The sequence below is a fragment of the Triticum aestivum genome, chromosome 7B (genome assembly GCF_018294505.1).
Source record: "Triticum aestivum cultivar Chinese Spring chromosome 7B, IWGSC CS RefSeq v2.1, whole genome shotgun sequence".
Taxonomy (NCBI): domain Eukaryota; kingdom Viridiplantae; phylum Streptophyta; class Magnoliopsida; order Poales; family Poaceae; genus Triticum; species Triticum aestivum.
Genome location: NC_057813.1, coordinates 390,302,450 through 390,325,515, shown reverse-complemented (window position 1 = coordinate 390,325,515; position 23,066 = coordinate 390,302,450). Strand labels below are relative to the sequence as shown.

Genomic DNA, 23,066 nt, shown 5'->3' with positions numbered 1-23,066 from the left:
CTTGGTGATGAACTCTTGAGGGTTGGCCCCTCCTTGCGTCATGCCTTCCCGAGGGAAACGTGCCACGAAGCACGCCTCCAAGTGGTGCCCGAGCGCCTCCCTCATGATCTCGGGAAAGTCTGAGGCCCTCCAGGAGAGAGCCCTCGAGCCTTGCCCAAGGAGGGCGCCGGGCACGCCTTCCTATGCATTGGAGGGAGGTGCCCCTTGGTCGGGCGCAGATCCTGGCGCGGTGCCTCTGGAGATGCCTTCCTCCTGAGGCCTTGAGCTGGGTGATGCCTTCTTCTTCTTGGGAACTGCCTCGAGAGGGTTCCCGCTCTTGCTGTCTGGGTCCTCGACTGATGCAACTTGGAAGGCATGCTCGAGAGAGCATACCGCATCCTTATATTCGCAGGGGACTGTGATGACTCCGCTGCTTCCCGGCATCTTGAGGACATTGTAACCATGGTGAGCCAGGAAGGGGACGAGCTCATTTGGTGGTTGCCGCCCATCATAATTGTTTATCAATTCTGTTGTGTGCGTGATCCAGTGCAACATCTGGCTGCCATCCCTCAAAATTATGATGACATTGAAAGCACCGCCACTATGACAGCAGTTCTTTATTAGGAATGTCTTCGTTTACACTACAAGTGCTATGTGCCAATTTCATTCTTCTTTATGAATCTCAAAAGAAAATCATTCTTTTTTGTGATGTTTCTTTTTCAAATGGAGATTCTCAACAACAAAAAATGTTCTGTTTTTTCACATGCAGACCACTGAAAGATAGTCCTGTTGTACTCTAGGTGCCAGAGGTGTCCAGAAAAATTCTCTGTAGTCCAAGAAAGCATTGATGTCAATGCCCAAGGACACATTCATATGTTTTCCCTTCGATCTCAAGAGTGGAAAATGGAGGTGGAGATAAATCGACTCTAGCTCTCGGCAGTTCTTTAATCAGTCAGATTGGAGCATCTACTGATTAGATCTAATTAACGTTTTTTTCTGCACGGATCTACAGGAATAAAGAGAGGGATTCAAAATGTAGGAACTGCAAAGGAGAAGAGAGAGGGGAATTACCTTCAGTAGGGGCGCTGTTAGGGGCTCCGCCGGGCAGTTTCACTGTAGGAGAACCAAAAACAAGGTCAGACCAACACCACATGTGACAGATCACAAATCGACACGGGGAAAAGAAAATAAGAACAAGATGGCGCTAAGGGAAGATAGCTCACGGCTGCAGTTGTTGAGGGTAGCCGGGTTGCCGCCGCAGGCGGCGGGGAGGCCCTTGGCACGGGTGAGGTTCATGGGGATGCCGTAGTCCTTGCCGAAGGCGTCGTAGAGGCAGGCGACGCTGGCCGGGCTGGCGAGCGCGGTCTTGACGCCGGTGCAGCACTCCTTGGGCGGGTTGCCCTGCGTGGACACCGGCGAGCTGCAGGGGAGGTAGCTGGTGAGGCCCATCAGTGCGGAGCCGCAGTCCCCTGCCGGCGCCGCCGGCCCCGCCACCGGCGCCTGCGATGCCGCGCCGGACGCCAGCGCGAGGACGACGGCCAGGAGAGCCGCAACGTTGTGGGTGGGGCGGGGGAGCGACGGGGCCGACGACAGGTTGGCGGGGGAGGGCCGGCGACGGGGCGGGGGAGGGCCGGCGACGGAGCGGGGGAGCGACGGCGACGGGGTGGGGGAGGGCCGGCGACGGAGCGGGGGAGCGACGGCGACGGGGCGGGGGAGTGACGCGGCCGGCGACAGGGCGGAGGAGCAACGGGGCCGGCGATAGGGTGGCGGCGGGCGAGCCTAGAGCGCCATCGACGGGGGCTGTTCGGTGTGTGGATGAGATGGGAACGTAGTATGTTTTTTTACCTGGATGGGTGGGAGAGAGGGAGGGGATAACCCCACAGTTTTTTTACTTGGAAAAAAATAACCCCATCTCTTTGCCATCTGCCAGCAGATGGCAAAGAATCTTTGCCGTCTGCTGGCAGATGGCAAAGAGATGGGGCTGGTACGTCGTTACACTCTTGACGGCCACAGGATTTGCCAACCTCTTTTCCATCTGCTGGCAGATGGCAAATATTATTTGACATCCACTAGCAGATGGCAAAGAATTGGCTGATGGCAACCATGTCCTTTGCCGTCTGTCAGTTCTTTGCCATCTGTTTTTTATAAGCAGATGGCAAAGACGTTTTTTGCCATCAGCTGGCAGATGGCAAAGAGCTAGCTGATGGCAAATTCCCTGTTTCCAGTAGTGGAACTTGGCCAGGGCTGGATACCCGAGGATGGCATTGTACGTCAGGCGAATGTGGGCAACATCGAAGTTGATGAGCTCGGTATGGTAGTTATTGCGTTGTCCAAAGGTGACAGGGAGGCGGACCTGCCCTATCGGGGTGGTGGAACCGTCAGTCACTCCTGAGAAAGGCTTGGTCGGCTGAAGCTGGTCATATGGCACTTGGAGATTGTTGAACGTCTCGACGGACAGAACGTTGAGTCCTGCACCGCCATCGATGAGGGTCCTGGTAACTTGCACATTGCTGATGACTGGGGAACAAAGCATTGGGAGGACCCCGGCTGTAGCCGCACACTTGACTGATCCGCTGAGATGAACGTGATGGCGCACGTGGACCACCTGAGAGGGCGCGTGGCCTTGAGCTTGGGGAGGAGTGCGTTCACCTCACGAGCAAACTTCTTGAAGATGCGCTGAGAGGCTGGGGCCTAGGCACCACCCAGGATGCAAGCGATGGTGCGTGGCTCCTGGAAGCCCCTAGCCCCCTCATCCTGATGATGGTCTTCATTCCTTCTTTGCGGTGGCGGCAGAGGAGGAAGGCCTGCGTTGACCTGCGGGCGATCCTCGCGAGGCTGATCCCTCCAAGCCCCCTCGCGAGGCTGGTCCTGCCAGCGGTCCTCGCAAGGTCGGTCACGCCACCATTGGCAAGGGCTACAGTCGTCCCATCATCCTCCACCTCTTCCTCCTCCTCAGTCATAGCCCCGATCGTTGCGCTCGGGGCGTCGACCGATACGTCCTTCTCACATGGCCCTGAGCTCTTGGCATTCGTTGGTGTTGTGGGTGTGGAGGTCGTGGTACACGCAGTACCGGCTGCCCTTGGACGACTCTGCCTGGTCCCTACCGTGCTTCATGTCTGGTTCTGCTGCGAGCACGGCTGATCCCTTGCGCTTCACGTCTTTGACCTTGGCTTTCTTCTCTTTAGGGTCAGCGGCTGGGAGGTCGAGAATGGAGAGGCGTCCCTCCTCAGCCCTTGCACACTTGGTCGCCGGGTTGAACAGCTCCAGAGATGTGCACATGTCCTCGTGGATTGCCAGCTCCTCCTTTATCTTGACATCACGGACGCCATCAGAGAACGCTGAGATGATGGCCTCCTCGGTTACCTTGGGAATCTTGAGGCGAGCGTTGTTGAAGCGCTGGATGTACTTTTGCTGGGTCTCTCCAGGTTGCTGCTTGATGCGATGCAGGTCACTCACGACTGGAGGATGGTCGCGAGTGCCTTGGAAGTTGGCGATGAAGCGGGTACGCATCTCGTCCCAAGAGGAAATCTTGCCGGGAGGCAGGTTCAGGAGCCATGTGCGGGCACCATCTTTGAGCGCCATGGGAAACTAATTCGCCATGACCTTCTCGTCTCTGTTGGCCACTTTGATGCCCAGCTCGTAGAGCTGCAGGAACTCCGCGGGGTCGGCAGTGCCGTCGTATCGAGGAGGCAGATCCGGCTTGAACTTGCCTGGCCAGGCGACACTGCGTAGCTTGGTGGTGAAGGCGCGGCAGCCTGCGGTGGCCACCGGAGCCCTTTGCAGATGCGGGGCTTGCTCCTGGGGATTCCCGCGCGCCGCCGCCAGAGGCAGCGCGGGCTCTTGACGTGCTGGCGCGGGGATGCAGTCTTGACGTGCTGGAGCAGGGAGCATGTGAGCACCTTCTTGGGGACGAGGGATTTCTTGGCAGCTCCTTTCTTGTCGCACGGGCACTGGACGTGGTGGGTCTCGTCCAGGGGCCGCGCGCCTTGGAGCCTGGGTGCCTTCTTGGGGAGGAGGTGGTGGAGGCACCTCCTGAGCTGCATCACCGACGCATGACGGAGGGCGAGGCAGCGAGAGGGACAGCGTAGGGGAGCCCCCTACGGCCCTGACGATCTCGGTGATGCGAGCGAGCCACTCCTCGTAGAGGTTGTCGAGGGGTGGTAGTGCAGGAGCTCACATGCGAGGAGCAACGCGGCATGCGCGTCCGTGGGAGTGCGACGAGCATGCGACGACAAACTGGCTGGAGTCAGTGACGGAGTGGCGGTGCGGCCTTCCCGCCGCACCAAGGGATGCAACGATGACGCCTGCTGCCCGTTACCCGCCAGGCCGGTGGCGGCATTGGTGGCAGGTGACGGAGAACGATAGGGAGGCCCACCAACGGGAGCCGTCTGGGCGACGTGGGCGGCGAGAGAAGCCTGACGCTCGGCGCCAGCTCGGCAAGCATCAGCCATGGATGCGACGAACAATAGAACGGGGAACTACGGAAGAAAGACTCCGGTGCACCCCTACCTGGCGCGCCAAATGTCGGATATCGGGTTTCGGCAAAACCCTTAAGGCTCGAACTCTAGGGTGCGCGCGAAGATCTTCCCCCTACCGCTCCACGTCCCAACGCCTTGTTGAGATTCTAAGCTAACGATGAACGGCACAAGGGACACAAGGTTTATACTGGTTTGGGCCACCGTTGTGGTGTAATACCCTAATCCAGTGTGTGGTGTGGTGGATTGCCTCAGGGGATGATGATGAACAATACAAAGGAAGAACAGCCTCGCGAGGGTTGTTCTTATGGTGGTGTGCTTGGGGAGGAATTGCTCTGTCTCTGTTGGCTCTAGGTAAGATCTAGATCCAATGTCCCTCTACTGTGGTGGCTATCTCTATATATAGAGGCCCTGGTCCTCTTCCCAAATATTGAGCGAGAAGGGCGCCAACAATGGCCATTTTGAAGGGGAACATCTAGTACAAGTTATCCTGACTAAAGTTGGTCTTCGTCTGCCAAAGGCCCTGGCGATGACGCCGTCTTGGGCTCCACGGTGACCTCCGTCATGCCGCTCTGTTGGTCTTGGTCTTGTTGCACCAAAATGGTAACCTTCTCTTGATGCCTCGGTACTCCACGCCTGCGCTTGCCCCCTTTGCACCAAAGAGGAAACAAGGACACTGCGCAGGCCGGCGCCTGCCTGTCGCCTGCCTGGTCTCGGTCATCATGGCTTGTGTCACGAGCACCTCGCGAGGTACCCTTGCCTTGATCTCTCCGCCTCCTCATGAGCCGGCCTGGTGAGGCCGTTCCTGAGGAAGCCTTGCATCGTCTGCCCCGCGAGGCTTGGCCCCTCGCGAGGGTCTTGAGCTTGAGTTGATGAAGATGGGCCATACTGGGCCACCCCTTGAGCCACGCCACAGGCCGCACGCAGGCAAGTCTGGGGACCCCCGTTCCCAGAACGCCGACATAAGGCAAGGGGATATGGGCTACATCGAAGACAATCCTCTCCGTCATGTAGTTCAACTTGCCTCCAAACGTCACGGGCAGCGTGACCTTACCCTTCGGTTGACTCCTTCCCGGGTTGACCCCTTGAAACGTGCTTGTCTCTTCGAGGTCTCCATCAGGAATCTACAACCTTTTGATCACAACAGGCGAGATCAAGTTTAGACCAGCCCCGCTGTCAACTAGCATCTTCGTCACCTTGAGGTTGCGTATCGTTAGTGAAACCAACAACGGCAACCACCCGACCGCAGTCGTGCGATCAGGGTGGTCCTCAGTGTCAAAGATGATAGGCATGCTGGACCACTTCGGTGGCTTCCGTGCGTCGAATGATGGCTCCACCGATGTGATCACACGCGCCCACTACTTGAGCTGGCGGTGAGAGGTGTGCAGCGAGGCACCACCGTCGACGCACATGGCCTCCATAGTTTTCTAAAAACTCGTGGTTGCCGGACTCGTCGTCCTCGTCATGATCATCGTCTTCCTGCTTCTTGTCGCGGCCCCGGGCGGGCCTCTCTTGCTAGTTATTCTTGCCACGGCGGCCTCCTTGGCCGCCACGCTTCTTGCCGGATCCTTCGGCACCGTCCTGGCCTTTCTCCTTGTCCTGCCTTTCATACTCAGCTTTTTGCTTCTCAGCAAGCAGCTCAACTTGTCGGCAGTTCTGGAGGTCATGGCCCTTGGTGCGGCGAATCTTGCAATACTGCTTGTCGGAGCTTCCTGGCTTGTCGGTAGCAGCCAAGTCCCGGCAAGCGGCACACCCAGCAACTTCCTTGCTGGGGTCGCTTGCCTTGGCCTTCTTGGCAGCGTCGGTGTTGTCAGATCCCTTAACGGCAAGCACCGCCTTGCCTTCTTCGTTGTGGCAGCGGCGCCATCGTTTGTGGAGTCGGTTTCCGCACCGGCATCCTCGCCGGGGTACTTTCTCCCTTCTTCATCTCGAGCGCACCTATCGGCCAGAACATAAAGTTCCACCACATCTTTGAGCTTGTTCATCGCCAGCTCTTCACACATCTTGCGGTTTCACACATTCTGATGGAATGCGCTGATCACGGCGGCGGGGTGAACGTCTGGGATGTTGTACTGCACCCGGCTGAACCTCTGTATGTACTTGCGCAGGTTTTCTCCTTCCTTCCGGGGGATGATATGCAGATTGCTTGCCTGGCCATGAGCTTGATGGCCTCTAGTGAAGGCACCAACAAACTCATGGCACAGATCCAACCAAGAAGAAACGGAATCCACCGGCAAGTGCATCAACCATGATATTGGGTTTAAGCGCCAACGGGAAGTAATTGGCAAGCACCTTGTCATCGCGGGCTCCAGCAGCTTGCATCGCGATGGTGTAGATGCTGAGGAACTCTGACGGGTGAGTCTTGCCATCGTACTTCTCGCCAACGTCGGGCTTGAACGTGCGGTGGGAGGGCCACTGGAACTGCTGCAGCTCACGGGTAAAGGCTGGGCAACCCACCTTGTAGGGTAGGCCACCGTAGCCTCCCGGTGTCGGGTGGTCCATAGTGGGCTCTGCCCGCCTATCTGACTGGTGGCGTGCATCATGCCAATGTTCGATGGTGGTTCGAGCATCTTCAAGGGCTCGCTCCCGAAGAACTTGGCACTGATCGCGGTGGGTCCATGGATCGGATGACGCTACGGAAATGTTATCACAAGCATCATCATGACGGATCGACACCCGCGGTAACTGGCGTGGGGGAGGAGAGTGCATCGTGGCTGCATCACCTCCAGCCCTTCCACCATTGGTGTGCGGTGGTTTGGCGGAGCGTCGGCCTACGGGCCCTGCTGGTCGCGGCTCATCTTTGTTGGTGATACCGACGAGGCTCCGGACGGTGGCTCTCCACTCGTCGAGCTTCTCTGCAGTAGGAGGAAAGTCGAGGAGCAGCTGCGCGCGCGCCAAAGCTTCTGCTGGCGTGGGTGGCAGTGAAAGCCGCGCGGACCGTGACGCGCTCCGACTCCTAACCATGTTAGAAGGAGCTCTATCATGGCCCTGCGGCTGTACGCCATTTTTGCCAGCACCTCGGCGTGCATGCTGGCCTCCTTCGTCTCGCGAAGGATGCACAGGACTCTTCCCACTGCGGCGCCCAGGGTCACCAGCATGGTGACGCTGCTCATCGCGCACAACTTGGGAAGAGTGCATAGTGCGCACCAGTGTAGGTGCCTTGGAGGTCGCCACGCCACCGGTAGGTGGCATGGCAACGCCCTGAGAGGGCCCCGCGCTGCCTTTGGGGGGCCCAGCTCCGTCTTTGGACTTGGCGGCGTGCGGCCCGTCTTCTTGCACACGGACGATGCCGCTTGCCAGGCTTTGACTGCCAGAGCGATGTGGGTGTTCGTGGGTCATGCCTCGGGTTCTGTCCGTGACCGCCCCACTACCTGCCCACACCGGTATGGGCAGTCCGGCTCCGGATGAACCGACCGCCGTCATCGTCTTCCTCTTGGGAGCCATGGTGATGAAAAACTGCTAGACTAGCTGCTACACCAGATTTTCTCGGCCGCGCCCCCTACCTGGTGCGCCAAAGATGTCGGTGGAAATGACACCTATGGGATCACTGGAATCCCTACTACGGTCGGCGGGCGCGAGGTTGTGGAAAGAGCGGGTCTAGGAGCCAGCACACAGATCATTTACCCAGGTTCGGGCCGCGAGGACGCATAATACCCTAGTCCTGCTTTGGTGTATATCTGAATGTTCTTGTGTTCCTAAACTAGCTATGGTGCATGCATAGTCCAAAAAGCCAAATCCTTCTCCCGTATGCCTCGGGCCTACTTTTATAGAAAAAGGGGATGCCATAGTGGCACACAGGAGGTGGAAAGTGCATGTGGTGGCTGAGTCTATCCTCTGGCACCGTCGGACAAACGCATTTAATGGGCTGCCGACGTGCCCTTCTTGTTGTCGCTGCTTCGCCTTGCTTCGACACACGTCCAGGCCAGCGCGGCGTGCAGCGCCATGTAGGCTGGCAAGCTGCTGGCAGGGTCTTCATGAAGATCAGCATGCCACCACGCAGGTGCTTGCTGAGTTGGTCTCGAGGCCGCACGTCGCCATGCAGGTGCTCGCCTGGCTAGCTGGGCTGGCAGCTGCATGGGAACGACGGTGGAGCCTTGGCGGGCGCGGGCCTGGCCACGGGCCCGCTGATGTCCTTGACAAGGGTCTTGTAGGGGCCCCGGCAAGGGTCTTGCCGCGGCACTGTGGTCGTCCCTAGCAAGGATCTCGCCGGAGGTCTCGTGGATTTCCTTGGCAAGGATCTTGCCGTTAATCGCCGTTGTCTTCTGGTCCTTATCTGATCTTGCGTGTTTATGATCTTCACGAAGATCTTCATGCCACCATGGAGGTGCCTCCCGAGGCTTGGTTCCAATGTGGTTGATGGCGTTGGGACCCTTGGGCTCAAGGGTGGCACGCTCTGCTGGCATTGGGCAAGTTGCCCCGCCAAGGCTTTTGCCGGGGCTGCAGAGGCTGCCCCGGCAAGGGTCTTGCCAGGGGAGCCTACCTCGCCCTCTCTGCTCCTTGTGTTTCTGGTCTTGGCGTTGCTTTACTGTCTTGTGGCTTTGGCTTCCCTCCTCTACCCTGCTGAGTGTGGCCGTGGGCGCGGCTCTGACTGCCCGTGCACAAGTAAAGGGGTACAAAGTGGAGCCCCTACTTTTGTACACCGACAGTAAGCCATAGAAAATAAATGGATCTTTAAGAAGACCGACGCAGACGGTAATGTTACTATTTACAAAGCTTGACTTGTTGCGAAAGGTTTTCGACAAGTTCAAGGAGTTGACTACGATGAGACTTTCTCACCCGTAGCGATGCTTAAGTCTGTATTATGAAATTTGGCAAATGGATGTCAAAACTGCATTCCTGAATGGTTTTCTCGAAGAAGAGTTGTATATGATGGAATCAGAAGGTTTTGTCGATCCAAAGGGTGCTCACAAAGTGTGCAAGCTCCAACGATCCATTTATGGACTGGTGCAAGCCTGACGTTGTTGGAATAAACGTTTTGATAGTGTGATCAAAGCATATGGTTTTATACAGACTTTTGGAGAAGCCTGTATTTACAAGAAAGTGAGTGGGAGCTCTATAGCATTTCTAATATTATATGTGGATGACATATTGTTGATTGGAAATGATATAGAGTTTCTGGATAGCTTAAAGGGATACCTGAATAAGAGTTTTTCTATGAAAGACCTCAGAGAAGCTTCTTACATATTGGGCATCAAGATCTATAGAGATAGATCAAGACACTTAATTGGACTTTCACAAAGCACATATCTTGATAAAGTTTTCAAGAAGTTCAAAATGGATCAGTCAAAGAAAGGGTTTTTGCCTGTGTTACAAGGTGTGAAGTTGAGTCAGACTCGAAGCCCGACCACTTCAGAAGATAGAGAGAAAATGAAAGTCATTCTCTATGCTTCAGCCATAGGTTCTATCATGTATGCAATGTTGTGTACCAGACCTGATGTGTGCCTTGCTATAAGCATAGTAGGGCAGTACCAAAGTAATCCCAGAGTGGAACACTGGACAACAGTCAAGAATATCTTGAAATACCTGAAAAGGACTAAGGATATGTTTCTCATTTCTGGAGGTGAAAAATAGCTCGTCGTAAACGGTTACGTCGATGCAAGCTTTGACACTGATCCGGATGACTCTAAGTCGCAAACAGGATACATAATTTGTTGAATGGAGGAGCTGTCAGTTGGTGCAGTTCCAAGCAAAGCATCGTGGCAGGATCTACGTGTGAAGTGGAGTACATTGGTGCTTTGGAAGCAGCAAATGAAGGAGTTTGGATGAAAGAGTTCATATTCGATCTAGGTGTCATACCTAGTGCATCGGGTCCAATGAAAATCTTTTGTGACAATACTGGTGCAATTGCCTTGGCAAAGGAATCCAGATTTCACAAGAGAACCAAGAGACGCTTCAATTCCATCCGTCATCAAGTGTCGGAAGGGGACATAGAGATTTGCAAGATACACACGGATCTGAGTGTTACAGACCCGTTGACTAAGCCTCTTCCACGAGCAAAACATGATCAGCACCAAAGCTCCAGGGGTGTTAGAATCATTACCATCTAATCTAGATTATTGACTCTAGTGCAAGTGGGAGACTGAAGGAAATATGCCATAGAGGCAATAATAAAGTTATTATTTATTTCCTTATTACATGATAAATGTTTATTATTCATGCTAGAATTGTATTAACCGGAAACTTAGTACATGTGTGAATACATAGACAAAACATATTGTCCCCAGTATGCCTCTACTTGGCTAGCTCGTTAATCAAAGATGGTATGTTTCCTAACCATAGACATGTGTTGTCATTTGATGAACGGGATCGCATCATTAGGAGAATGATGTGATGGACATGACCCATCCGTTAGCTTAGCATTATGATCGTGTCAGTTTCATTGCTACTGCTTTATTCATGACTTATACAAGTTCCTCAGACTGTGAGATTATGTAACTCCCGAATACCAGAGGAACACTTTGTGTGCTACCAAATGTCACAACGTAAATGGGTGATTATAAAGGTGCTCTATAGGTGTCTCCGAAGGTGTTTGTTGGGTTGGCATAGATCAAGATTAGGATTTGTCACTCCGTGTTTCAGAGAGCTATCTCTTGGCCCTCTCGGTAATACTCATCACTATAAGCCTTGCAAGCATTGTGACTAATGAGTTAGTTGCGGGATGAAGCATTACGAAACGAGTAAAGAGACTTGCTGGTAATGAGATTGAACTAGGTATGATGATACCAACGCTCAAATCTCGGGCAAGTAACATACCGATGACAAAGGGAACAATGTATGTTGTTATGCGGTTTGACCGATAAAGATGTTCGTAGAATATGTAGAAACCAATATGAGCATCCAGGTTCCTCTATTGGTTATTGATCGGAGACATGTCTCGATCATGTCTACATAGTTCTCGAACCCGTAGGGTCCGCACGCTTAATGTTCGATGACGATTGGTATTATGAGTTTATGTGATTTTATGTACCAAAGGTTATTCGGAGTCCTAGATGAGATCACGTACATGATGAGGAGTCTCGAAATTGTTGAGAAATAAAGATTGATATATTGGACGGCTATATTCGGACACCAGAAGTGTTCCAGAGAAGTTTCGGATAAAACCGGAGTACCGGGGGGTTATTGGGCCTCATGGGCCAAGTGATGGAAGAGAGGAGGCAGACCAAGGTGGGGTGCGCGCCCCCCTGGCCCAAACTGAATTGGACTAGGGGGTGGCCCCCCCTTTCCTTCTCTCCTTCCCCTCCTTCCTTCTTATCCTAGTTGGACTAGGAAAGGGGGAACCTACTCCTACTTGGAGTAGGATTCCCCCCCCCCTTAGGGCGTGCCCCTTGTGGCCTGCTGGCCTCGTCTAATACTCCTTTATATATGGGGGAGGGGGCACCCCATAGACACACAAGTTGATCTTTAGCCGTGTGCGGTGCCCCCTCCACAGTTTTCCACCTCGATCATATCGTCATGGTGTTTAGGGGAAGCCCTGCGCCGATAACTTCATCATCACCGTCACCACGTTGTCGTGTTGACGGAACTCTCCCTCGGCCTTAGCTGGATCTAGAGTTCGAGGGACATCACCAAGCTGAACGTGTGCAGATCACGGAGGTGCCGTGCATTCGGTACTTGATCAGTTGGATCGCGAAGACGTTCGACTACATCAACCGCGTTGCTTAACGCTTCCGCTTTCGGTCTACGAGGGTACGTGGACACACTCTCCCCTCATTGCTATGCATCACCTAGATAGATCTTGCGTGTTCGTAAGAAATTTTTTGAAATTACTGCGTTCCCCAACACGGGCATCCCGGCCCCAAGCGTTAGCAGGGCAGCAAGGGCGCCTGGCAACATGCCTTCCAACCACACGGAAGCCCTCGATGCCCCATGCAAGTTCCACAGTGGCGCTAAGCCATCCAACCACACCACCCGAAAGTGCAGCTGGCTTGCCCAGATTGCCAAGGGTGAGGCCCTGCCGCCTCCTCTACCTGCCGGCCAGGCAGCTCCGAATGTTCAGCAACTGGCCCGAGCTGTTGGCATGCTTCAAGACGAGTTCCCTGATGCAAACGCCACTTATTCGTCTTCACCAGTGAGGCCGACGACAAGCACAGTATGTGATAACAGCACCGCGAGGTGAATGCTGTTGCATCAGAGGTCCTGCAGCTCATGCACTGGTCCGAGAAGCCCATCACTTGGAACCAAAAAGACCATCTGGCCAGAATGCCATCGCCGGGTGTGTACACTTTGGTGCTGGAGTCCACCTTCTCTAGGAAAAGGCAGACCTGCCATTTCACCCGAATTTTCATAGATGGCGGCAATAGCTGGCGTTGGTTTTCCTTGAAGAGGAAAGGGTGATGCAGCAATCACTACAAAAAAATACACTTCCATGATGATACGTGTTTGTCACAGTAGGTCGCGTTTTTTGTCATGCATGTACATCCATGACAAATTTATGACAGAATCAAGATAGTCATACCTGTGCTGTCGTAGAAGTGTTCCATAACATTAGCAAAATTATCATCACGGAAGTATCCACTTCCATGACGATAAATCGCGTGTCACAGAAGTGCTTTCTTCAAGGGTGACCGACATGTGGCATCCACCGTAACGGAACGCCATTAAGCTATCGGGTCGGGTTTTGGATCCGATAACCCATTAACAGCCTCGACCAATGGGGATTTTCCACGTGTAAAATCGTCATTGGCTGGAGGAAACACGTGTCGGCTCATTGTTAGGACAGATGTCATCCATTCATTGGACAGAAGGCGCCTATGATACGTCGACACGTGGCACGGGCCAACAAAGTCCCATTCCTGTGAAAAGGCTGGCCTGTTTGACTTGGTCAAAAGGTGACGGGCCGGCCCATGGAAAGCCTGTTAACGACTTGTTCGCATATAGCCCATTTACAGCCCGCTAACCCAAGGCCCGTTATGCCCTACCCGAATTAGGCCCAGTAGCGTCATCTGGGCCATCCAATATGATTCCAGCCCATTTTCACTTCTGGCCCATGTATGGCCCATGATGTCTTTCGGCCCATATGAGGCCCTATGTAACTCTTGGCCTATTAACGGCCCGTGGTGAAACTGTCCCGCAATGAACAGTGTATCACTTTAGACCCATTAACGGCCCGTGGTGAAACTGGCCCGTAATGAACAGTGTATCACTTTATATCCATTAAGGGCCCGTTATTCAGTTGGGCCATTTCCAGCCCATGTTATCTTTCGGCCTTCTCAGAGCCCATTTATTCTTGGGCTCATTTCAATCATTCGTTTACTTACAGCCCATTACTGTCATTTTCTGCTTGTGGGCCAAATTCAGCCTGTGGTTACAGTCGGCCCATTTGTGGTCCATTAATACATTGGGTCGTTTTCATAGCGTCATCAAATACAACCTATTAACGATGGCCCATTATGGTCGGCCCATGAACGGCCTATTCCAACTCTAGCCCATTTACGGCCATAATGCGGCCTGTTATTGGCCCATGTTTGGCCAATCGATCATACGGCCCATATAAGGCCCATTGATGATATGGCCCGTAGAAGGCCCATTGTTTCTACGGCCTGTAGAAGGCCCAAGTTTCTACAGCCCGTAGAAGGCCTACTGTTTCTGCGGCCCGTAGAAGGCCCACTGTTTCTACGGCCCGTAGGAGGCCCAGTGTCACTACAGTAAATATTAGCCCATGGTTATTGTGGCCTAGTTTTAAAAAATAGGTTATTGCAGCCACTAGCAAACCGCGGAAAAAGAACTGCACTGACTACAAGCAAACAAATAAACAAGACAACAAGGACATAAATAAGCAAGCAACTTATGCTAGGCTATCACAGCTATTACACATATTACATCCACTCGGCATCAAAGTTCACCACTAGTGCAAATATAGGGAACACAACAACATATAAACACCGCGGCAAAACAAGTCTAGAACTGAAACCACTTCAGAACAGTTCAGGAAACAATATCCTGGGTACCCATAATGCTGGCAAGATGCTTAGCAAGCTTATTAACTTTCTCTTGTTTGGCGCGTAAATCCCCCAGCGCTTGCTGTTGCACAAGAAAGTACGCATCTGAATTCTGCAGGGACTTCCTCAGTCCTTCGGTTTCTTGCCGCAGCATAGCTGACTGATGCCTTTCAGCTTGTAGCTGAGACTGAAGAAGGCGAAGTGATTCAGGAAGCGAGTTCGAAGAGCTTGTGCCAGCGGTACTGGCCAGTAACTCAAACACTACATGAACGCAGGACAGTGGGGTTTTCTCACTGTCTACAAGATCGTTTTTATCACCTTTCTTGGAGACCAACAGGGTTGTCTCACTATCTTGAACCTTATCTGCATTACTTTCTCTACCATTGCATAGTGGGGTGATCTTCTCCAATATTCTGTTTGCATACTACAAGAGAAACAAGCAGACACATCACAGGTTTAGCTTGTAGTATACCAAAATCATTTTGGTAAACTGGTTCAGTAGTAAGGTGGACAGGATAACAGCATGAAACAAACATATATCTATGTACTATGGTCACTGTATTGTCCATATCATTCTAGTTTATGTTCCCTAATCAAGATAGAGACACAGTTCAACTCATATATTTTTAAGACACAACAGCATAGACAGAATATAAGTGTGAGAAACTACACAGCATTGGCAGCACTTTTAATGTGCATCACAAGAGAACAAAATTGTTTATACAACTTAAACTGAACTCAACATAGAGCAAGAAGTTAGAACAGCAATCCAGTTAAAGAAATAGATTAAAACATACCTGTTGCACCATTGGAGTTTCAATTGGATCCTTCAAATTCGAAAGTAGTTGGTATGAGTAAATATAGTGATGCAACAACAAAGGAGTATGGACTATAGCTACGGAATCTGACCTGAGAACAGTTGCTCTTCTGCTTTAAATGTGGAGTTTGGGTTAGCTGTGGTGGTCTTCGTGCTTTGGGCACTGCAGTAGCTTTACAAACTGCTCGTGTGGGGGTACTCTGTGGTGGACATGGTGCTTTGTCAACTATAAGTGGGTTACTATCCACTGGGGTTGCGGTTAGATGGGTTGTAGCTGGTTCTCTGCCCAACGGTGTAAGTGTGCAATCTGGAAGAGTCTCGATTATGTGTGGTGGGGCTAGTTTGTGGGCCAGTACAACCATGGTTCTATCTGCATCGACAGGTAGCGCTGTCTTTTGTGAGGAACAGGTTTTTGCTCCCTTAGATACTGCCATCACCCCCTCCAATTCAAATGGCTGATAAACAAGAAAAGAAATTGAATGTACAGACATTGCATGATAGACAGATGTGGTAATTCACATATATGTTATCTAACCAAACAGGACAGCATGACACGATTTCACATATATGATGCCTAACTAAACAGGATAGCATGACACAGTTTCAGATATATGATGGATAACTTAACAGGATATAATGGCATAATTCAACATATGATGAGTACCTAAACAGGATGACATGACAAAACTATATGATGTCTTTCTAAAATAGGTTGGGATGAAATAATTCACATACATGTTGTCTAAGTATACAGGATGGCATGATATAATTGACATAATTGATTCATATACTAAGCAGCTAGCACTCGCATGTATGATCTCTAAACTAAGCAGATAGAATTCAATATTGTGCATATGATGTCTAAACTAAGCAATGCAAGACACCATATGCATCATATGAGAAATATAAACATTGCAACTTAGAGCATACACCTCAGGTGGGATATAGGACTAGTCATCTGTCTCTGAATCCTCCTCTGAGGAGCTCCCTATAACCATCGAGATATATGCTTCAACAGGTACCATTGCCTGCTCTGAAGACCTTGTTTTCACTCCATATTTTTCCATAACCGGCTCAAATGGCTGATACACATGAAGAGTAGTTCAATATACACAGATCGTCGACAAATGGAATACGTAATAAAAAAAGATGGCATGAGATAATTCACATATATGATGCCTGGCTCCATGGCGGTGCATAATTCACATATATGATAACTGACTGAAAAACATGGCATTGCATAATTCACATATCTGATATAGAAAGCAAACAGGAGGCATTCACACAAAGAATGTCTAATCTAAGCAGATGGCGTGGCAATGCAAGACACCATATGCATGATATGAGCAATATAACCCAGCCAAGTTAGAGCATGCACCTTGGGGGGGGGGGGAATACGACTGGTCATCTCTCTCTGAATCCTCCTCTGAGGAGCTATCTGTAACCAGCAAGAAATCTGCATCGACAGGTAGCACTGACTGCTCAGAAGACCTTGTTTTCACTCCAGATTTTCCCATGACTGACTCAAATGGCCGATGCACAGGAAGAGTAGATGAATGTATAAACATTGTTGACAAATGGAATACATTACTGAAAAAAATATGGCACGATACAATTCACATATACGATGACTGGCTAAACAGGATTTCATTGCATGATTCACGTATATGATGCCTGGCTAAAGAAGATGGCATTGCATAATTCCCATATACTCCCTCTGTTCCTAAATATTTGTCTTTTTAGAGATTTCAAATGGACTACCACATACGGATGTATATAGACATATTTTAGAGCGTAGATTCACTCATTTTGTTCCGTATGTAGTCACTTGTTAAAATCTCTAAAAAGACAAATATTTAGGAATGGTGGGAGTATGATATAGAAACCAAACAGGTGGCATTCACACAAAGCAAATCTAAACTAAGCTGATGACATATAAGATGTATAATGTAAGCAATGCAAGGCGCCATATGCATGATATGACGAACATCAGCATGCCAGGTTAGAGCAAACACCTCAGGTGGTAAACAGGCATGGTCGGCTCCTTCTGAATCTCCATCTAAACAGTTATCTTCCTCTGGAATACAATCTGGAAATGCAGGAGAGGGGGGGCACATCGCCCACCATGGAGCAGCGTCTGCATGACATTATATTCGCACGCAATGGTCTTCTATTTTTCTCTACATGTTCAGTACGATTGTGTATAATATCTGACATGCATAATAAAAAAAGTTAGATTTTGTAAGGCCTAAGGGGTGCATGCAAAAATCAAGAATGATGGTAGCAAACGAGTGGATGGATCCAAAACTAATGATAGCAGGTAGATTATAGCTTCAGTTTGAAAAGATAGACAATGGATCATCTATTGTTTGTTGCCCACCCAACATGAACCACATAGAAGACCCCAAATGAACCAGATAGTAGACAAATACTATTCGTTGCTGGCTCGATATGAGACCCATGGGCAATTCAAAACTCAAGATTGAATGATAAAGTAGCAGGTAATAATAACTAATGTATAACGTAAGCAAACACAAAAGACTGCGACCTCTCTTCCGGAACTGTCTAGTCCTGAGGTTCATCTGCTCAGTTGATGATGGTAATGCAGTTGGCGTGGCTGCCGGCAATGGGGAAGATGATCTGAGGCGGCGAAAGAAAGTCTGCAGGGGGGATCTCTGCTGCAGTGAACGCTTCTGTCGATGGTGCACCTCAGGTGGGGTGGATGACGGCACGACAGGAGCAGGACATAACACACAGAGTTTTTTTTGACGCCAATCTTAAAATTAAGTAAATCTGTAAGGGCTCCTTAGAATTGGAGGATTCTATAAACGCAGGGACAGGAAAAACATATGAATAGGATAGGAATGCACGTGCAAAATAGAGCATTTGGAAACATAGGATTTCAGTCAACCTGGGTGTTTGGCTCACATAAATTGGAAGAACAGAGGAATGGAGAAACAAAGTGATGCAACGAGTGTACAACCTCTTTGGCATACCCTTGTGGACCTCAGCATCATTGGGTTGGACATGGAGGATGGTGATGATGCTGGTGTGACTGTCGGAGGCGGGGAAGAAGATATGAGGCCTCTGGAAACGGCACCGAGGGTACTGCTCCGCTGTGATGGACGGTTTCGTCATTGGAGCAGCTCCGCTAAGGTGTACGGCGACGAGGCTGAAACATGACAAGACAGACAACTTTAATCTGAAGTGGGACCCTGATATCATCTGCAATAGATGATGTAAAATACATCACCAAAAAGTGCTAGATGTAAAACGCATCAGCCACGCCACGGCCGCTCCGACAGATGCTGTAAGTACTGTTCACTCTGAACTTACCTGAAGAAAATGAACTTCACAGTCGAAACTGAATTTTACTATCGAAACGGATTGAACTAGTAACAGAGCATTGCAATAGATGTTTAGGGCGTTCGAGCACTAGTAGCAGAGAAGCAGTGATCTAAATCAGCAGACGCTCGAGCAGGGAATGCACTAGCAGAGAGCAAGTCGTGCAGTAGCACCGCGAGCGAGTGCTAAAGCAGCAACTCCTGTAGCTGATGGAGGTCGTGCAGCAGTAGCAGCAGCGCAAGCGAGAGCAAGAGCAGAGCAGTAGCACGAACAAAAGCAAGAGAAGTGCAGCAGCGCGACCGACAGCAAGAACAGAGCTGCAGTGTGAGCGAGAGCCGGAGCAGCTGCAACTAGTGCCGTTGTGGAAGTCGCCACCGAGGAAGCAACGACATGGGGGAGAGACACCGTGGATGATGTGGCCGGCGATGACACCGGCGATGGAGACGCCATGTCTGCTCGGTCAGTGGCGGATCCAGAATTTGAAGTTACCCGGGGCAAATTTCTAATAGAAATAAAAATTGAAGGCGCAATAGAATCAAATAATAAAATCAAGTATATTAATAGGCCAAGATTACACATTCATACAAGACTATCAACCCAATGAATTTTTCAAACTTGTTTCACTCTTAAGAATTACTAAGTGAAAAATATGTAATGCAAAAGTTTATAAAAAATCTAACTTCCGAGAGTTAGGCCAACGAAACAACAAAATAAAGAATGATAGAACAACAGAGAAGACTAGGGGATAGCCAAGAACCTACTTCTTGTTGCTTCTGTTGGCTGCTGGCCATGGTGAACCCGTCTCCTTGCGTACGATCGGATAGGAGGCTGCGTACAGAAGTTAATGGGCTTATCTAATTTTTTTATTGGGCTTACTTGACTGGCCCATATCTAAATCTTCCCCGACGAATCGTTTCTTTCCCCTTCCTTCGTCAAGCTCGCGCTCATCTGAAACCTTGGACTGAATCTGCTCGCCTCCCATGGTATCCATCGGCCAAAAGCAGCAGGGGTACCCTAGGTTACCAAAATTTACCCGGGGCGGCCGCCCCTACACGACCCCATGATGGATCCGCCCGTGTGCTTGGTATCGAGCACCGGCAGACCCGTGAGATCGAATAAAAGATAAAATGTAGCGGTGAGTGCAGAACCTCCTTGGTGGCGCCGAGTTGGCCTCGGCTTCATCGGAGGAATTGGTGAGGGTGCTGCGGTTTCGGTGGGGCAGTTCAAGACGGTGTTGTGGGGATTGAGGTGGCGCGATAGACGAGGCAAACACCGGGGCAGCTCCTTGGAGGTGGAGGACGGGTCGGCTGATCCGGCGGGACAACGAGATCGACAACGGATCCTCATCCGGTGCGGTGGATGAGGGACGGTGAGCTGTTGCGGTGGACGACGTAGTCGGGGGAGAGTCTCCGGCTGGGCGGCGGTCGGGAGGCCGAGGAGGAGCGTGGGGTTTCGCGGGTTTTTGCGGCCTCGGTGTACGAATGGGGGGGCGAAGGGGGAGGGGGGAGCCAAGCTTAGGGACGCGCTTGTCCGAAATGTAGGGTAAGTTACCAGCGTACCCCCACCGGTTTTGACACCACGACATGGAGCTTCATTTCTGGCTGAGGGGTAGAATGGGGATTTCGCGTGTCTGGGTTGCGGGAGCGATTTCGGATGAGCAGGGAGTCCTCGCGCGCGTCCAAATTTTGGGATAACAAGGCGCGGCGCGGGTTGAAGAAGCGGGAGTTTCAAAGCAGGTGAGACAAAAGATACTCGAGCTTGAAAATTTCGGGATAACAAGGTGCGGATTCCTTGTTCGGCAGAACAAACTTAATGTGTAAAAAAATCATACAAGACACAAGAGAGTCATGTCCCCTTTTACTATATTGCTATAGATGCCATTGAAAAAACTACAAGAAAAATGTAAAAAAAATTGGGAGAACATGATTACCCTGCATAGTACCAAATCGATTCGCACTTCCCTCAACAATAATAAAAAACAAATCAATTCCCACCAAAGAAAGAGTAATGTCCCTTTTTATATGATTACAGATGCCATGATCTCGAATTTCAATTTTTGAATCCACGTTATGTTGAATTCGAATATATCATTAGGTGAGCTTGCGGTTTATAATTGATGTAGTCATACATTTTGATCTTCCATCATATATGAACATTTTACTCCACCATGTGAACATATATATTGTCGTCTACCATATGGACTAAATTTGAATCAATTTTCCTTATTTGAATACGATTGTTGTCAAGTTATACAATAATTTAAATATTATCTTGATAACAAAAAGACATGCATATAGCAGTAATCATATTTCATTATGAACTAAATGTACCATACGCTCTCCAATTCAAATATCTGTATCCATTTTATGTTGAATTCAAATCATAGTACATTATTGGTCTAGGTAGCGAGATGTTCGGGATAATCTAAACCCTGTTTTCATACGTATAATTTTTGGCTGAATTGGGACAAGTTTTGGTATAAGCCTCTTGCAAAACCGGAGATTCTCTCAACAAGCCTCGTGGTTCCGAGAGGGAACGTGTCACCTTTGTGTGCGAAACGATATACGCTCCCTCCCCCTGATTTTATTTACAGAGGCAACATAGAACTATATGAGTGCCCTGTTAAATTTTGGAATTATTTCGGGTTCAGTTGGCCTTTTTATACATTAATTGAGTTTCTGGATTTTAATGTGCATAATCTAAATATGAATTGCATGCACATGCTCCGGTGCACCAAAGTGGGTTGAAAAATCACATGTGTGTCGTTGGTTGAATTTCTAGGTCCCATGGAAGAAATGAGAATGAAATTCAAACATCTGGGCGTCATGACTCTGCTGAGAACAGCAAGAAACTTAGATTTTAAATTCATGTAAATCCAAAACTCGGCTAGAAATCATGAAACTTGGCATGGTGTCATGTCATGGCACTAACATGTTGTGGTAAAAAATTGGGCCGATTTGGAAGCTCGTGGTTCTAAGAGGGAACGTGCCACCCCCCCCCCTCGCCCTTGAGTTCCTTAACAAAGGCAACATAGAACTAAATTAGTGCCATGTTAAATTTTGGAATTATTCCGGGTTCATTTGTCATTTTCTATACATTAATTGAGTTTTTGGTCATTTAATGTGCATAAGTCAAATTTGAACTACAAGCACATGCTCTTGTGCACCAAAGTTGGTTGAAAAATCACATTTGTGTCCTCGGGTGAATTTCTAGGTCCCATGCAAGAAATGAGAATAAAATTAAAACAACTGGGCATCGTGGCTCGGCTGAGAACATTGAGAAACTTTGTTTTAAAATTATTGTAAATCCAAAACACGTCTGAAAATCATGAAACTTAGCATGGATGTCATGTCATGGTACTACCATGTTGTGGTAAAAAAAATGGCCGAATAGGAACAGATTTTGGTATAAGCTTATTGCAAACCGAATCTTCTCTCAAGAAGGCTCGTGGTTCTGAGAGGGAACGTGTCACCTTTGAGTGCGAAACGATATACGTTGTCCCCCTTGAGTTTATTTACAAAGGCAACATAGAACTACATGAGTGCCATGTTAAATTTTGGAATTATTCCGGCTTCGTTTGGCCTTATTTACACATTAATTGAGTTTTTGGTCATTTAATGTGCATAATTCAAATTTGAACTACAAGCACGTGCTCCCGTGCACCAAAGTTGGTTGAAAATCACATTTGTGTCCTCGGGTGAATTTCTACTCCCATGCAAAAAATGAGAATAAGATTCAAATATCTGGGCATCGTGGCTCGGTCAAGAACATTGAGAAACTTGGTTTTAAAATCATGAAACTTGGCATGTTGTCATATCATGGTAGTACCATGCCGTGGTAAAAAAAATTGGCCGAATAGGAAGAAATTTTTGTATAAGCTTCTTGCAAATCAGAGCTTCTCTCAAGAAGGCTCGTGGCTCTAGGAGGGAACGTGTCACCTTTGTGTGCATAATTCAAATTTGAAATACAAGCACAAGTTCCAGTGCACCAAAGTTGGTTGAAAAATCACATGTGTGTCCTCGGGTAAATTTCTAGGTTCCATGCAAGAAATGGGAATGAAATTCAAAATTCTGGGCATCGTGGCTGGGTTGGAAACATTGAGAAACTTAGTTTTTTAATTCCTATAAATCCACAACATGCATGAAAACAATGAAACTTGGCTTTGTGCCATGACATGGCACCAACATGCTGTGGTAAATTTGCAGGTCCGATTTGCGAAGGCGCACACATTAACAATCAACAAAGTCATTTTGGAACAAGCGTTGTCATGTTACAATCGGAAACACGAGTATTATTGAAACCGTGGGCGTTCTACTTACTAGTAACATTTACGTGCCGCCACGCGTCCCCATTTTTTATTAGCTAGGAGGCGCCATGCAGGGTAGCTATTTGAGTACGAGAGGCGTGCGATCAGACCCCTGCGCGTGCTTATCGGGAGGAGAGCCCTTTGACCTCCATCTGCCGTCCACCTCTCTCCCAAGGTCTCTATTAATGGCGATCGAGCCTCTGTTT

At 49.6% G+C, this 23,066-nt stretch overlaps 1 protein-coding gene across 1 annotated transcript in view; it reads right to left on the bottom strand.

Moving 5' to 3' along the window:
• Window positions 1-459: 459 nt before the first annotated feature.
• Window positions 460-23,066, bottom strand: part of LOC123157986 (pollen-specific leucine-rich repeat extensin-like protein 2) — a 110,065-nt gene continuing 87,458 nt past the window's right edge. Inside the window, exons 2-3 of the mRNA XM_044576141.1 lie at window positions 1,203-1,758; window positions 460-1,092 (exon numbers count right to left, since the gene is read on the bottom strand). Coding sequence (XP_044432076.1) covers window positions 986-1,092; window positions 1,203-1,758 — 663 coding nt within the window. The 3' untranslated portion in view covers window positions 460-985. The remainder of the gene's footprint in view (window positions 1,093-1,202; window positions 1,759-23,066) is intronic.